The sequence below is a fragment of the Rhinolophus sinicus genome, chromosome 17, assembly GCF_057876585.1.
Source record: "Rhinolophus sinicus isolate RSI-liver-muscle chromosome 17, RSI-T2T, whole genome shotgun sequence".
In the NCBI taxonomy this organism is placed as follows: domain Eukaryota; kingdom Metazoa; phylum Chordata; class Mammalia; order Chiroptera; family Rhinolophidae; genus Rhinolophus; species Rhinolophus sinicus.
In genome coordinates, this window is record NC_142517.1 from 175,684,696 (window position 1) to 175,703,161 (window position 18,466).

The window sequence follows — 18,466 nt, forward strand, 5'->3', positions numbered from 1 at the left end:
GCACACTTTTTTGCCCATATTTGTGAGGGGAAAAGTAAGGTGCGCATTATGTATGGTTAGTACTAATTTCGTATCTATATAAATGTTTTTAGTTCTTTTATTTATGCTTATGAGTTAAAAATGTAACTCTAGAAATCAATAACGATACCTGTATGCAAAATAATAAATACCCTGTAATACAGTAATCGGTTTTGTTGAATTTACAACAAACTTGCAACGAGGAAGAATTCTTAGCCTTCTATGATGCATAAATGTCACAAATTTGTTACTAGTACATAAAATTTCTTGTACCCTGTATCTGTTGTGTTTTGTAATTACTTGTTATGTAAAATTTCTTGTATCATAATATGTTAAAAAATAAATGCTACAATTCCTTTATAATACAAAAAAAAGTGCCTAAATATAAACAAATAAAAATTTGAATTGAAAAATTGAAACAAAAGCTTTTTTTCCCCCCCTGAAAGTTAGGGCCAAAAGCGTGGATACGCATTATATATAGGCATGCACTATACTCAGCAAAATATGGTAATCACATTTAAATAGCTTTACTTAAAATTATTAAACAGTTTAAAGTCTCTTGGGTCTTATTCTATCTGGAAACCTTATCAAGTTTCACAAAACCTTTGGTAATATTTAGTTGTAGTTATCTCTGAAATAATCTTACTCACTGATGATAATGATTGGAAAGCATAGAAGCCTTACTTGCTAGCCATTCAGTTAACGACTGTCAAACAGTTGAAAGGTCTTGAATTAAACAAGGTTAAGTTTACAGTAATTGTTGAAAAAAAATCCATGAGTCATAGGAATGACTCTTTTTCTATGAACTTGTAATAAGACATGGAAGCTTTAGTATGCTTTTGTTAAGTATGTTTCTGTGGAAATTTTGGACTGAAATGTCATTGCTACAACTTGTATTTTCTAGGATTTATAGATGTCATATATTACATTAGCTTTATCTCTCTGCTCAAAATTATTTTTTTTGTCAATTTTAACCATGCATCTGTTTCTTTCTTACTAGCGTTTGGAAATGCCAAGACTGTAAGGAATGACAACTCCTCTAGATTTGTAAGTATTTGTATAAGCATAAGTGTTAACACTAATATTTAGCTCATGTATGTTAAACAACTAGTAGATGTTTAATATTTCTTAATACACACATTTAAAAAAGAATACCATTGCTATTGAGACACTGAAAGTTTTCTAAGGAATTCATTTTTTTGCTTTCTGGAATTTTCCCTTTTAATTCTTGGAGTGACAAGCTCTTTGTTTTTCATCATCTATCATAAAATTCCATGAGTAATTTAAATGAGGCTATTTAGAATAACTCTTATCTGAGTTTTGGTATTTAGAAACTGTAATTAAGAGTCAGAAATTAAGTAGAAGGAAGGAGAAGCTGGGTGTCAAATTTGTATGCTCTACAGATTTTGACCGTTAGGCAGTGGGACCAGAATGGATACAGGTGTATTCTAACACTTTGGAAAAGTAAAATTATGAGGTTTAGCAATGGCACCTAATGGGGAGAGGGAGAGAGGACTGAATAGTGAAACCTGAAGGTAATTGTTGTTTGGAGTGTGATTGAGTTGGAAAGTGTGAATTCCACTGATAGAAAACTTTCCAGCCCATCTCTCCAGCATGTACTTACATATCTGCCCTTGGGGATCTCTAGCCGGCCTGCACTCTGTTGTGCCTCTGGTCTTTACAGGGACACAGACACTGCCTGGAGGAAGCTGGGGGAATCGTGTTGAGTATGATGGTGGCATTCTGAAATTGGTCCCTTTTTCCTATAGTTTAACCAATTTTATAAATTTTATTATAAAATATCATTTACTTTATAAACTCTCTTCTCATACACATTTCTTGGGACCATTTTTGATGATCTTTTATGCCTTCCTGCCACAGACCCTTCCTGCCCTTTCTCTTCCCTTCCTCTTTTAGCCCATTTTGGATTTTCCTCATTAGAGTTACCCAGTCTTAAGGCAAGAGAATGACCTCCGAGGGAGATAGTTTTGATAGCTTGGAAAGTGGAAGGTTTCTAATTCCAAGGCTGCAAATTTTTTCCATTGGATTAGCCCCGTCAGTTGTTATAACTGATTTGAGCCATGCCTTTTCCTGTTGTGGTCATCAGGCTAATCTAATTATATAAATAGAATTAGAAGCAAAGTATGGGCAGATAGAAGTAATTCCAATAGATCAAGCTGCTTTATGGAGATTTTATTTTTACTGTTTGCAAATTACACACACACTTGACAGAAAATATTTGCAAATATATTTAGTCTTAGACCACGAAAGTAGAGGAAAACCATGCTGCTTAAAGAGTCATTCTTACTGTGTGACATTTGAAATCTAGTCAAAGGCTTGGCAGGTAATAGAGCTTATTAAGTAACTTCAGAGAAATCCTATTATAACAGAGATATTAGGATATGAGATTAATACTAGATTATAGGCTAAATCATTCCATGCCCTGTTTTTAGTAATTTCTCTGCTTTGTGGTCTCTGACTTGACCAGTAACATACTCAAATCCATATTATAATTTTACAGGACTACTGGGTTCCAAGTTACTACTATATGTAATAGTGGTTTATGACTCCAGGGGAATTGCATTTCCCTTGTCAGTGATTGACGGGTTATCCCAGGATGAACTTCACTGAGAAATCTGGTAGACCTTGCGATGGTCTAGTTAGACTTGCTTGCTGTGGCTGGCATTTTAGACCATTGTTCCATGGAGGTGCTTCATGGTGTTTCTCACACCACCTCTATTTTTACATATTGAGCTTCTATTAAGAAAGAGAGGCACTGTTTTTTGCAAACAAACACTTGAAGGCTTTGGAAATCATTGCTCAACCAAGGATATCAGGGGAAGAGAGGAGTTCTTTGTTGAACACGTACTACTCGTGTCTCCCAAGAGCCAAGTTAGGCACTGGACAGTGTAGGAGAGAACCTATAGGGTCGGGAAAGTTTCATTACCAAACCTCTCGTTCAGTAGGAATGAAAAAGCCACACAAAATTCATTTGTTTAAAACATTTTTATTTATTTATGCATAAACATAGGTCTCCCTGCATCTCCTCTTGCAGCCTGCTATCCACTCTGCCAGCAGCTGGAGTGGCCTTTATAAACTTAAGTCCCATCACTGTCCTGCTGAAAGTCCTCAGTGGCTCCCCCTTGAACCTGGAATATAGGACAGGCTCCCCTGGAGACCCTGCATGAGCGGGGGCCTGTTCTACCCTTGTCTGCCCTTATTCAGTCTCAGCCACACAAGCCTGTGTGACTGTCAAGCATACCACACACTTTCTAGCCTTAGCCTTTTGCAGTTGCCCATGCTCTATCCACAGATCTTTGCATGGACGCATCTTGTTTTACTTAGCTCTCACCTCAGATGTCACTTCCATGATGCTTTTTCCAGACTCTGTGACTTCATCCTGTTTTTATTTTTTCCAGGCATTCATTAGTCTCTGGGATTATTATATTCATGTCTCCTGCTTACGTGACCATTGACCTTAGAGCCATGGGAACAAGGACCTCATTCTTGTTCCTATAGGGCCTCAGTCATGGCGCCCAGTGCCTAGCACCGTAGTAGACACTCAAAACATTTATTGATGAATGAATACCTATTTTTAAGAAGCTTATAGACTAGTCAGAAGAAATGGACGTGCTTTCTAAAAGTAATTATAACACAACACGTGAAAGAGTAAGTTCCCCATGAAAGGTACAGAGTAAGTTTTAATAAGTTCAGAATAGAGAAGCTGGAGGAGTCTGGGAAAGCAGAGAACCCTGAGTGGGCCCATATGATTCAAATGTGCCAAAATTGAGTGGAGAGCAGGCAGAGCTGGCAATACAGCATGAGGAAACTGAGGAGATAACCGGTATGGACCTGAACTTGTCAGAGTTATTTGCTATAGACGAGAAGGTCTGTGAAAGGAGCTGTGGGCCGAAGGGTTGGAAAGATGAGTTAAGGCCTCAACTGGAGGGCTGGGAGTATCAGGTTCAGGGTCTCGGGCTTTATTTGTAGGCAATGGAAAGCCACTGGTTATTTTTGAGTTGACTAGTGACACGATCAGAACCAAGCTTTTGGCAGTAGTCAAGATGTGGCTGGATGGGAATAGTGCCATGCCAATATCAGCGGAATCCTCAGTGTTGTCCAATAGTTTTTCCTTAGTCAGCTTCCTTTTTCATTTTCCACAGTGGTTGTTCTACTCTCTTCAAACCTCTTATCCTTTACTCTCAGCTGATGATATGCCTGCTTCACAGAAATCATCACCACTACCACCATTTTCCTCCTCCTCCTCCTCCTCCTCCTCCTCCTCCTCATCTAAGCCTTTTTTTGTGCCTCCGCTGTCCCTGTATCTGTGTACACAGCCTCCTGTCATACTGGGAGATTTTCAACTCCTGTCTCACACTATTCCTAATCCCTCTACCTATGCTAGAGCCTATTGCCTCCTAATCCCAGGGAACCACCTTCCATCAACATCATCCCCCTTCGTACGGTCAACCTCTCATTCTCTTGTGAAGTTACCTTTTCTTCGCTGCTTTGTAGGTGCTTCACCTGCTTTGTCCCCACCATCATGGAGAATATCAGTCACTATCCACTCAGTTGCCTGAGCTAGATTCCTGGACTTTTTAATCCTTGTCCCCCTTCTCTCTCGCCTTGTATGTTCAACCAGTACCTGTCATTGTGACTCTCTGGGTAACTCTCAACTCTGTTTGCTTTTCCCTTTTTCTACTCCTGCTTAAAGCCACCAACATTTCTCCCCTGATTACTGCCACCTCCTGTCAGCTTCGTGTGGTCTTGCTCCTGTCTAGTCCATTCCACACTAGCCAGAGTGATCTTGTAAAGAGGCAAGTCTGCTATGGGCGTACTTGTTTAGGAATCCTTAATGACTTGACTTGGCTGTCAGGAAATGTCTCAGTGTCATGATGTGCTCTAACTTCCCTCACCATCCTCATAGATGCCAATTCTTATGCCTGCTCCTTCCTGCTCTTCCACCTTCTGGCCTGCCTGACTTCTGATACTTTGCATTTAAGCTAGGGCAGACTTCCTCTTCTCCCCTTGTCCCTTTGCTTTGTGCATAGCACTATGACCCACTGTAGGATATGTCCCCATACACAGTAACGTCTTGTTTACCTGTCTCCATTTCCCCACCTAGGCTTTACGTTTTTGAGGGCAGGTCCTGTGTCCTGTTTTCCCTTGTTTGACTACTTGAGTATCTAGGAAGTTGTTTGGTAGGCCTTTACTTAAGAATAAGTGAAGACTTTAAAAGGCCAGATGACCCATGATAATGAAGAAGGAGAAGGAGAAAGAACATGCATGAGCTAATAAAAAGGCACAAATTGCATCGTTGACTGAGTGCCATGTGATCATGTTTCTTCTCCCTTACCATTATTATTAAAATAGAAAAGAGTTAAAGTAATTCTTTGGGAGAATTATTTACAAACCGTCTATCTGACTATTACTAAGGTAGAACATGAAACAAAACTAAAGACTACTTATTAGATCAACACACCCTTTTCCAAACAAAAAACAGCTGTCAAGGCTATTCTGTTTTACTTGTTACTCTTTAACTAAACAATTACAGGCCAAATCTTTAAAAATCACAGTATGAAACTCCATGTGTGTTTCTCTGTGTTTAATATACCATCTATAAAGTGTAATACGAACCTGGTTATATATTGCTGTGTAATCTAGGTTAAAAGCCTAAGAGAGTAATACCAATCAGTCTTTGATTCTGAACTGTTCACTCCACATAGCCATGTATTTGATTTGAGTAGATACAAAAACAGTACTTGAAGTGTTCCACTGTCCAGTATGATTAGATTTTCTAGCCATTGTTCAAAACATATTTTCCCTATAAAAACGAAATAATTTATCTTCCCAACGAGTGCATATGCAAGGGATACTTATTTTCCTCAGTTTTATTCTCGAATTGAATATACACACCCTTCAGAATTTGAAATATGTATCTGAAATGGAAAAGTTACGTGATGGCTGAGAAGCTCTGTTCTTGAATTAGCAGTGGGATATGTCAGCTTTGAGCTAACGTGGTATTTAATATGAATTATTCATGGAGGCATTGTTTTGCGTCATGGTTATATAAACTGTCTTTCTTAATTACATTTAAACAAATATATAAAGGGCTCAGTATGCTATTCTCTTAGAAGATAATGCTGACTGAATATTTTGAGGTGAACTTGAAAACTCACTAAATCTTTCTTTGGCAGGGCAAATATATGGATATTGAATTTGATTTTAAAGGCGATCCACTGGGAGGAGTGATTAGTAACTGTGAGTATTTTACCTGAATTCTTTTAAAGAAGTTCAAAATAGTAAAATGTGTGTTTATAATAGAATTTTTTAGATAGTTGGGTCTTCAAGAGATGGATATAGAATACGTTTTCTTAGATTTTTAACCTATCATTTCAGGTTGTCTTATATAATTTAATTTCTAAATCTTTTTAAAAGAATACTTAATCTTTACCTTTGACAACTTTTTAGGAGTCTGCTAAAGAAATAGGTATTTGTCCAACTGTATTTTATACTCTATAGATCTTTAAGCCAATCCAGTAATGAAAAAGATCCTCCAATGCTTATTTTGGTTAACAAAATTATTTTATGACTAAAAACAAAATATAAATAGTTGATTTTAATTTAATAATTTGGGGGGGTAACATTTATCTAACATAATGAGTAGACCTCTATTTCAAGATTTTTGTGAGACATTTTTTTTTGTCCTTCCATTTATTTAAATCATTGAGTATAATAGACCCATTAGGTAGAAATAGATTTATTACCCTCCTTTAGTCATTATTTATGATTATAGAAGTGAAATGTTCTCTGTCAAAGTGAAAAAACAGTATCAGGTGAGGTTTGCTTAACAGCCACAGGTCAAGAGTTTTCTGAAGTGGTCATAATGGCCAGTATCTATTATAAATATGGCGATGCCATAAGTGCTTTGTGGCATGCATACATGCGGCATTGCCCTGATGTCTGCTCGTGCTGGTTTTGTAGTTGATTAGTTTGAAACATTTAAGACGATGACCCAGGGTTTGTGCACCTCCTATTGGAGCCACGACCTGGTTGTCCTCTTGAGTCCTCTAGTTTTTTTGAGGACCATGCTTTTGAGCCTCCCATTACCTCAGCCTCCTCACCACCCTGTGGTGCTATTGGGATTGTTAGCATGAAAATGAACTAAGTTTAGACTCGATAAACAAAATGACAAATGACTCAGATATCCAAAGCAATGCTCATTACATTTGTGATAGCAGTGGCATTGCTTCTTCAAATGAACTTTAAAGCTGAACCCCAAATATGAAACAGATAAATAAAGTAAGACCTGATCTGGTTTAACAGGAGATGATGGCTAGCCAGAACCCCTGGGCCCCTAGATAGCTTGTGAGATCTTCCTGATGAAATTTAGAACCAGAGGAATACCACTTGAAAGTTAGTGTTTTAAGTAATTTGGGCGAACTATGCAGCCTATTTCAAAAAAAAAGAAAAGAAAATTACTATTCGTAGAGTAACCTTCTAGAGCTAGTTTGCTTATCTTTGAAAGAGTGGGATTAAATTGGATAAATTCGATGGCTCTTCCCATTTTCACCATTTTGTTTTTTTTAAATAGTTTAATTTTCCATTTTAGTTTGACTGACTACACATTTTATGTGCCATGCGTTGGGATTATCCATATTTGAAAAAGTGTGTGTTTATTAGAGAAATATCTTAAAAAACATAAATTTTTAATATGAAATGAAATTGGCTAGGATAGTGCTACTTAGGTTAAAGGTTTTTATATGTCAAATACAGAAGCAAAAGTACCTGTGCAAACTATATATGACGTAACCGAAAGCAGATGATTATAACCACGCCAAGCTTGTTACGCAAGCTCCCAATGTATGGCAGCTCTTGAGAGCTGCATAGGAAAAGGTACGCCTCAGATTTAATTTTTAAGACCACCATTTTAAGGAATTGTTAATTTTCATTCTGAAGATGTTCATAAATCTTTAGCATTTACTTTTTATAAGACAAATTAACTAGTTACCCTGTTTCCTCAAAAATAAGACCTAGCCAGACCCTCAGACCTAATGCATCTTTTGGAGCAAAAATTGATATAAGACCCGGTATTATATTATAATATATTATATTATATTACGTTATGTTATGTTATATTATTATACCTAGTCTTATAGTAAAATAAGACTGGGTTTTATATTAATTTTTGCTCCAAAAGATGCATTGAGCTGATTGTCCAGTTAGGTCTTATTTTTGGGGAAACGCGGTATTAATTTAATAATACACTATCATTTTAAATGAGGGCAAGTTTACTGTTTTCATTATAGAACTTATATCTAAACATTCTGGAAGGATTGACTCAGTATTACTTTTGGAGGATTCTAGGAAAATATGTAAGGATTACTTTATTAAAAGTACTGGAAAATAACTTAGGTTTTACATTTGAAGTTTGAGCTCCAAACAGAACTGTGTTCCTACCCTCTAATTCTTCCAGTATCCATGGAGAATAAATATTAAACAGTCAGTTATTTTCCAATTAAGATTACTGTATCATCATGAATGGGTTTCATATGGTGTTTGTTACCATTTGTTCCCACAATGAAGTTATATTGAAATTTGTGGTAGTGGGAACACCCTGGTATTTTTGAGTATCCTTTGCTTTGGAGAGGAAAGTACTACATTAGCGGCAAGAGCAGGAAATTTCACCCTGCATAGATAGAAGACTGACTCATAGGTACTCACTGGGAGTTGCTGTCTGCTGGCTTAAGGGGATGTAAAGCAATGGGTAAACCCACTCTTTTTCTTTCCAAGCTGCCAAAAGTTAGCGTCTGGTAGCCTAGAAAAGGACACAAGATTTGCCATTTTGTAGGAAGCATATTTTGCTTCCTTTTCCAGCAGCCACCTAGTAAAAGTACAGATTGTTGGCTATAATTGTTACCCTGAAACAGGCACAAGATCACTTGAGCCAGTTGTCTACTCAGGAAGTGGAAAAGAAAGCCCAATATCTTACTCTCTTTCTAAAAGAGGTATGCTATCAAACTTGTCTTGAACTCACTTGAAAGTTAATAATATCCTCGAGGTTAGTACCATTAGGAGAGAAGTGTTTAAAAAATAGAAAGTGGCAAACATTTGCTGCATTTGAGAAGATAAAATATGAAAGCACATCCAGATGTTTGGTTGATGTGAGGTAATATTTTTCCTACTTTGTTAATGCTTGTTGGTCTTATACAATTTATACATTTTTTTTGAGGATTTTGGATCTAATGTTATGCATTAGAAACTTTTGGAAACCTGGTGGCTTTTATTAATAGTCACAGGCATTGTCTTATAGCTGTGCCCCTTGATGATAATTTAGATTGGAGAAAATGTGGTACAAATCCCAAGAAAATGTTGTACAAGTCCCAGGTCTCCTAAAAGTAGAATAGCGTGCGCACGTGTCTATTATAAAAAAGCCTCACGATTTCAGGTGTGCATATACCTGTGGAAACTGTAAGGACAGGAGATATAGCTGTCCTTTTCATGGAGGTTTATCAAGAGCCTAGTGTAATACCTGACACACAGTAGGTGCTCAGTAAATGCTAGAGTTAAGGATGGAATTGGTTAAATATAGGCAGGCCCTATCTTTTTCTGCTTTATTATTGGGGGCATATCCATGAGCCTACTTATACAACTCGGACTAGTTTTTCATTTGGTTTAAACAAAAAAGACAGCAAATTACTTAATTCTCTGTGTCTCCTTTCTTTTATCTTTGAAATGGGATAATAATAGTACTAATTTCATAGGATTGTCATAAGGTGTAAATTATTTGTTAATATCTGAAACACTTGTAACACAGTGCCTGGCACATAGTAAGCACTCAATAAATGTTTGCTTTTTTCATCATTATAATCTTATTTGTTTATTGTCTCTAGCTCCTAGCCAAATATATGCCCTCTAAGGACAGACTTGGTTTGTCTGGTTCACTGCTGAATAACAGCAACAAAAACAGTATCTGACGCTATTTGAATTAATAATCACATAAGAACACAAGATACAAGTACAGCTGTGACATAGAAAAATCTGTTGAGGAATAAAGCTTCTACTTTATTGGATAATTTTAATTGACTTTCCTTTTTTATGCAAATTTTTTATGATGCTATAATTGACATGCAACATTATATTAATTTCCGGTGTGCAGCATAATGATTCAGTATTGGTGTATGTTGCTAAATGATCACCACTAGAAGCACTGCCGTGGAGGTGGAGGGAAGGGAAAATTGTAATGTCACGGCATGCCAGATGTTTTAGATGCCTCAGTGCATGTAACCTGCAAATCGATGGAGATCTGTGAGATCTGGGCTGTGAGAGAGCCCTGTGGTGAACGTTCACATCTGCTCTCTTTCACAAATGCTCAGTGAATGATTTGTACGAAGACATGGGCCCCATCTTTTTTCCTTTAACATCTGTCATTAATGAAACTTCTTAGTTTCCAATCTTGAGGGTCATGTTGTTTATTTCCAGAAAAGTATAGAGTTGATTTTGGAATATTACCCCAACATATGAGCAAACCTAAGTTCATAGAATTTTCCACTGATACTACTACCATAAGGTATGCCCAGTGACTCACTGGGGATTGGACATTTTTTTCTTTAGGGATGATTATCCAAGACAACAGAGAAAAAAAGGATATAAATTGTAGTTATTCAGATTGTAGGCCCATAATTATTTCTAAATGTATCATTTTGCTTTAAATGAAAGGGCATACATCGATCAGCCTAAATGCCACCCCAATACCGTTTTTCATAATGTTTACCTCTGAGCAGTGGGAGAGGAGCACAGAGTCTCTGGGAGTCTGTCAGTGTTCGGCCTCATGGGCGTTCATGGTCATTGAGGCTTGACTGGCAAAGGCAAACCAGCCAATACTTCCTTAAGCCTTAATCAAGAACTTAGACCATTTCTTCTTTTCCGAAAGGGAGATTATACATAAAATAAAGAAACTTTGATCATACTTTCTAATCCGTCACCTGCTGTTTCAAAGTAATGTGATTTTTTTTTTTCCTCCTTCCAAACCCCTACTTGTCCTGTTACTCCTCTGCCTATTAAAATACTTCCTTCTCCAGCAGGTGCAAATGTGGACATTTTACTTCTTTCATATCTTGTGCATGGAGAGGTTGTCCTGTGACATACACAGGCACATGTACGTGTCATGGACTAGCTGGTGAATTAGTCAAGACTAAGAAAGCCCCTAAAAGATGTCTTGGTACTGTGAATATGTAGCCAGGTGACAGTGATATGGTGGAGTTGGTGGCAAAGTTCTGATTCCAGAGTTTCCTTGGCTCTGCCCATTGATTCCCCCCCCCCTTTAGAATGGCTTAATTGGTTTATCTCTTCCCCTAAAACTTAAATTTATATTTCATTTAATGTGAACTTAAATTGATATCTTGAGAAGGGAATGTAGCTGCATTGGAATACAATCAGCCCTCTGTATCCATGGATTCTGCATCTACCAACCATGGATCAAAACCAACTACGGATCGAAAACATACCTGTGGCCGACTGTATGCTTTGTACTGTGCCATTTTATGTAAGGGACTTGAGCATCCACAGGTTTTACTATTTGTGGGCGTCCTGGAACCGATCCGCCACAGATACCAAGGGATGACTGTATATAGAGACTCTTATACTCTCTTCTCTACTAAATAGTATTTGGCATGTCTTGTACTCCTCTGTACTAAATCTTCCTAGCAGAGGCTCAGTCAGTGTTGGCAGAACCATCTAAATCAGAGGAGAAGGCTGTACCAGTGTTTTGGTTTGACTTAATTCAGGGGTACATTTCAGTAAATTAAAATGGTCAGGTGGTGAGTCCTTACAGTGAGTTAAATTTATCTTCTGTGCTTTGAGTAATTATTTGATATGGCTTCATACTGTTATGTTAGTGTGTGCACATAAAAAAGTAGAATAGGGTATGGTTTTAAACACTGCTAAGTTATTTTGGGGCATTTTCTCTGACTGCTTTTCTACCTGGAAGCTCGTAACTCATGAGAAAAGTCATAAGTAGGCCACGGGGTAATAGACTAAGCATTTTAGGTGGTAAAATCTTCAACTGCTTTGTAATAAAAGGTTCCTCGTTTTACGATTGAGTTACTTAGTTGAAGTGATATAGACTATGTAAAGTACAGATTTCCAAGTTTTTATGGAGTTTGAATCTTTTTGCTGGAAAATTATAAAGAGCATAAACATGACATCTTAGTTACCTAAAGCTTTGAATTCTGGCTCTATGGCTTAGTAAAAGCATGTGAGCCTCATTTTCTCATCTTTAATATAGGATTATAAAACCAGCTTCAGGGAAGGTGTTAGGGTTGAACATGGTAACAAATGAGAAACACCAAATGCACAGAGGAAGGTCAGTGCAAGCTCCCTTTCTACCCCGCCCCCTGCACCTTTCCTTTTAAGCACACATCGCATTATGTTTCATATTTGAATATGATAGTAATCACTGATCATATCAGTGAGTGTGGTTCAAGAGAGGTACATTGGCCAACATTCCTTTCCATACTCTGCACAAGCGAATATTATTCTTTAACTTGGTAGCTGTTATCTGCTGAATCTCAAAGCCATCGCTGTTTTTAAACTCTCCATTTTCTACGAGCATTTATTCAAAAAGTGTCAAACATTAGGCTGGCCAATGTGTTGCTCTTGGATACTGTGGTCCTATCGCATGCTTTGAAGGTATCCTTTTGTGTCATGAAGTACCAGGTTGGCTTGTTGGAACGTGATTGGCTCCAATCAATTGTCATTGTTACTGTGTTTTCCTGAAAATAAGACCTAGCCGGACAATCAGCTCTAATGCATCTTTTGGAGCAAAAATTAGTATAAGACCTGGTCTTATATGAGACCTGGTATTATGTTATGTTATTTCATATTATACCCGGTCTTATTATGTTATATTAATTATATTATATTATACCTGGTATCATATATCATATCATATCATATCAGACCCGGTCAGATTATATTATACCCGGTATCATATCACATCATATCATATATCATATCATATCATATCATATCATATCATATCATATCATATCATATCATATCATTATCCAATCTTATAATATAGTAAAATAAGACTCGGTCTTACATTAAATTTTTGCTCCAAAAGGTGCATTAGAGCCGATTGTCTGGCTAGGTCTTATTTTCGGAGAAACATGGTATTAAGGTGTCACTGTTAGGTGGAAGGGCAGCAAGCTGCCAATGCTTGTGAGGTGTGGTAGGGTTCTTAGCACTAGGGGAAGAGCCTGACGTTTGTGGGCTTTGACAGGTGAAGGACACCCGGTCCCTATGCCTAACCCACCCCCACCTCATGCTCTCTCATAAGAGCCTTGGCCTCCCACCTTGGAAAGAACTGCTGCTGTTGGTTTGGGTGGTGGGAGTAATCCTGAGCCGGGGGGACTCTTGCAGGCCTAGAGGAAGGTCTTTATGTTTGCATTCAGTGCGGGCTCATCTGCAAATAGTTCCTGGCACATAGTGGTTGAGCAGTAAGTAAGTTGATTGAAAGAATCTGTGCACAACTGAAGTAAACTAGCATTTGTTCGTATTTTTCCTGTAATCAAGTTGCCCTCTTCTAGGCTTGAGGAATTTCCTATAAGGATTAGCTTCTCAGTGAACAATCAACCGATGCCCTGTGGGTTCTTTCTTCTAAAACTGTGCCAGTGCTCTTAGGACCCCATGAAAGCTTGGCCACATGATTAGGAAAATCATACTGTATTTTTATCCTTACCTGTTTATTGTCTTCTGCTCTGCATGTCAGTATTTACTTATTCATTGATTGAAATGGTCAGTCCTTACAGGTGATGAATATTACATAATTTTTCTTTTCTAAATTTTGTCTCACTTGTGCTTTCAATTTCTGTTTTCTTTCTTTTTGCTAAATTATTTGAGGGCATTGGCAGTCATCCAAATCAAATGAGAGCTGGAGATGAAAATTAAAACTCTGCAGCATCCTGTTCCTAATAATTTTTGTATTTACATATTTTTGTTCTCTTTTTAGTCAGCTTAATTTATGTTTCCTTACAAACTCTCTCTTCATTCTTACAAATGACCTCATGTATTTGGAGTGCCCTAGGGACTTCTCATTCATCACGTCCACACTCTAACTCTACCTAGACTCCTCATCAGATGCTGGTGTGGATTCCAGAAATACAAATTCAGAAGTTCAATGACCATTTCCAGAAAAATCCGTAAGTGAGTCATTCTCTCACTTACGGATTTGTTGGATAGTATTTAGATTTCAATCTGATTGGAAATCAAATGTGTCTGTTCTCTAAAATCAGTGCTCAATAATGGGATCACTGATTCAGAATTTTATAACGAAATTTGACCTTTGCCCCAAGAATCCAGTCGCTCTTTTATATCACTGGTCAAGGATACGCCGGACTCCAAGCAGTATTATTTTCTGCTATTGTACTTTGCCATCTCTCACGTACTGCCACAATGACTCATTTTTGTTTGCCTGGCTTCTCTTCTCTTCTCTTCTCTTCTCTTCTCTTCTCTTCTCTTCTCTTCTCTTCTCTTCTCTTCTCTTCTCTTCTCTTCTCCTCTCTTCTCCTCTCTTCTCCTCTCTTCTCCTCTCTTCTCCTCTCTTCTCCTCTCTTCTCCTCTCTTCTCCTCTCTTCTCCTCTCTTCTCCTCTCTTCTCCTCTCTTCTCCTCTCTTCTCCTCTCTTCTCCTCTCTTCTCCTCTCCTCTCCTCTCCTCTCCTCTCCTCTCCTCTCCTCTCCTCTCCCCTCCTCTCCCCTCCCCCCCTCCCCCCTCCCCTCCCCCCCTCCCCTCCCCTCCCCCCTCCCCTCCCCTCCCCCTTTCCTCCCCTCCCCTCCTTTCCCTTCTTCTCCCTTGGCCTTACCTCCCCTCCCTTCCTCTTCGCTTCTCTTCTCTTCGCTTCTCTTCTCTTCTCTTCTCTTCTCTTCTCTTCTCTTCTCTTCTCTTCTCTTCTCTTCTCGCCTTTTCTCTTCTTTCCTTTCCTCTTTTTCTTTTTTCTTCCCTTCCCTTCCCTTCCTTTCCCTTCCCTCATTCTCTCTCTCTCTCTCTCTCTCTCTCTCTCTCTCTCTCTCTCTCGTTTGAAAACTTGATTATATAGACATCCAACTTATGGCATGAAAAATTATCTGAGATCAATGAAAGTATACTGTCAAATCACACCAAGTTCCATTAAATAAGAACAACTTTCATTCTCTAAGACTTCAAGATATCAAAAAAAGTCTGCTTCAGTTATTCCAGGTAGCAGGGCATGTGGATATAAGATGGAGTCTGTACTTGGGTCAGATGCTATGATTTTAAATCCTGCTTAAACTCTTGGACTCTCAGTTTTTCATCTGTTAAATAATACCTTATAAAATGGTTGGGAGGATTCAATGAAATAAGTCTATAAAGCACCTAGCACACAGTAAGATCTCAAAAATACTAACTTTTTATTTAGTGGATTCATAAAGCTGCATTTCATCGCTTGGTATATAATGCTACATTTTGAAGAACTTAATGTCATCATGTATTATATAAAGTCAAGAGAATGTCAGTATAAAACTATGTTGTCTTTAATCAACTTGTCAAATGTATTGTTGAACTTATTTTGCCTATTCACTGTTGTTTAAAAAGGATCTGATTTGTTTAATTTGGTCATTTTAGTTAGAGTTGAGCTTTTTCCTGAAAAAAAAATATATCTTCTGATATTATTTTGCTAATACAAAACAGAAAATGAAAAAGTGAAAGGGGAGAAAAAAGAACTATGGTGAATTTAAAAGCAAAATTAATACTATAGTATGATTTGGTTCTTTTTCTTTTTAGATCTTTTAGAGAAATCTCGAGTTGTTAAGCAGCCAAGGGGTGAGAGAAACTTCCATGTTTTCTATCAGCTGCTCTCTGGTGCCTCTGAAGAGCTCCTCAGTAAGTCCCTGTCTTTATGTATTAATTTTTAAGTGTCACAACATTTCCAAAGCATTCTTTTTAAAAGTGTCCCATGTGCTTTTCCCTTCTTCTTAAAAATTTTCCATGACTCTGGTTGAAGTGAAGAACGTGGTGTGTTTGCTTTCATCATACCCCAGCATTTGTTTGATATATATCTCTGTACCTCAGCAGATACTGTGCCTTATGTCTGAGATGGTTTCCTAAAAGGCCTAGGTGTTGGGGGAGGGGCTACTCATAAAGTGAAAAAAAACTTGGGGAGAGGATATTATCTGGGAACAGTAGATGACTACAATCATAAAAAAAACAAATTGTTCAGTGAAGATTTAAAAATTGTGGGAAGACATTTGCAACTGATACTGGAGTGAAAAATATGACCTTTGGATATTTTAGAGAATATATAAATATGTAAGTACAGTATCCAATAGCAACGGCCAAGTGATAAAAAGTTTTCTACAAATAGTTGAAAAGCTATGGAAAGTCAACAACACTTGGGGAAAAATATCATCCTCAATAATAATCAATAAATGACCTTAAAACAATTCTGAAGTGTTTTATATATATATATAACTGTGTTTTCCCCAAAAATAAGACCTAGCCAGCTAATCAACTCTAATGCATCTTTTGGAGCAAAAATTATATTATAGTAATATAAGACTGGGTCTCCTATATTATACTATACTATACTACCGGGTCTTATGTAATATAATATAATATAAGACCCAGTCTTATATTATAAATAAGACTGGGTCTTATATTAATGTTTGCTCCAAAAAACGCATTAGAGCTGATTGTCCGGCTAGGTCTTATTTTCGGTGAAACACGGTAGTGAAACTTACAGGAAAGGACAAAACTGGCACAGTTGTCAGGCACTGATATACTTCAGCCTTGTGGGTGTCACTTCAAAGTGAGACCTCCTTCCTGGGAGACTAATTAGCAACCTAAAATAAGTCATAAAATGATCAGAGCCTACTGCCCAGGCACACCACTTTTTGGAATATATCCCAATGAAATAATTCAAAACAACCCCAAAAACATTTTGTATGAAGACATTTATCACTGCCCATTTTTTATTATTATAAACTGGTGAGAACACAGATTTCCAGTGGTGGGGGAATTACTAGACAGGCATCATGCTATAATGAAATAGTGCATTGAAGATATTTTATATTATAAAGATATGAAAATGGCCTTACTGTTTTGAAAACAGTAATACAAGTGATTTTAGAAAAATGCTATTGGTATTTGGGCATCAAGTTTTGTTCTGTTGATACAATACAGAATGTGAAAGTCATTTTATCTGAAGGGATATAGAAATGGGAACTTAAAGATAATTAGATTTATTGAAGTGGCTTATCAGTTTTTGTGTGTGATTCAATAGATAAACTTAAACTCGAGCGGGATTTCAGCAGATACAACTACCTGAGTCTGGACTCTGCCAAAGTTAATGGAGTGGATGATGCAGCAAATTTCAGAACCGTAAGGGTAAGATGTAATCTTCGTATTGCTCTTTAAAATGGGTAACACTATATCACCAATTGGAATTGGTAACAAATCTGAGTTTTCTTTAATGTATAACTCATGCTTTCTAAGGTTTCAGAATTATGCAAGAATTTATTGTATTTTTATTAGTTTGGTGGGTTGTTATTTTATTTATTTATTTTTTTTACTAGCTCAAAAATTATACAATATTGTGAAGGCCGTGCTGTACTGGAGCTTGCGATTTTACTATTTTTCAAAAGGAGCTTTCTTATTATATTATCTTGGAGTTTGACTCTTTTAACATTGTACTGAAATTCTGAATGTTTTTTCATAGCCAAAGCTCAGTATTTAATTTTCAAGTGTGAAAACTTGACTTAACATGTCCTAGGATCATGTGAAATCAAAACTGTTTTTGAGACAGAAAGTTGTTTTTTTATAGTTTTTGAAAAATTATGAATTCACCTGAATGCTTAACATTTTATGTTCATTAGAAAAAATATTATAATTTATATCCTTTTTATATCGTGTTTATGTTGCACTTTGAAAATTACTCCTATTAGGACATGATATGGTAACTGTTACTTACTTCCAAATGAGACGTGGTGGTAGGAAGCGGGTGGGGAGTAGGTCAGATTATAGATGAAACAAGACTGGCATCAGTCAATCTTGGAGGATGAATGGAAATGACTTCAGGTTCTGTTCTTTTCTTGCTCTTTCTAGTTTTGTATGTTTGAAATTCTAGGTAGCCTAGTCATAAATAAATAAACAAACAAATAAGTAGGGCTATTCTCAAAAAGAAAGCATTTCTTAGAGTATGTCATTTTTTAAAACTGTGTAAACATCCTCATATGTGAGACCTGTTGATTCCAGGACATGATTTTAAGACTTGAGTTCAAGACTAATTCTAGAACTACTTTGCCTGGCAAATCGTTGGTACTCCGTAACAATTTATGACTGAACAAATGTTCTTTGTTATCCATAGTGACTTGGATCAGGCACTTCACTTTACAAACCACTGTTTTTCTCATATGTAAAATAAACAAGAGA

At 37.1% G+C, this 18,466-nt stretch overlaps 1 protein-coding gene across 6 annotated transcripts in view; it reads left to right on the top strand.

Annotated features, from left to right (window-relative positions):
• Positions 1-18,466, top strand: part of MYO1B (myosin IB) — a 172,166-nt gene that overhangs the window by 92,654 nt on the left and 61,046 nt on the right. For all 6 annotated transcript variants that reach the window (XM_019740730.3, XM_019740732.3, XM_019740734.3 and 3 more), the window contains exons 6-9: positions 1,019-1,065; positions 6,216-6,279; positions 15,821-15,919; positions 17,319-17,422. In XM_019740730.3, coding sequence (XP_019596289.3) covers positions 1,019-1,065; positions 6,216-6,279; positions 15,821-15,919; positions 17,319-17,422 — 314 coding nt within the window. The remainder of the gene's footprint in view (positions 1-1,018; positions 1,066-6,215; positions 6,280-15,820; positions 15,920-17,318; positions 17,423-18,466) is intronic.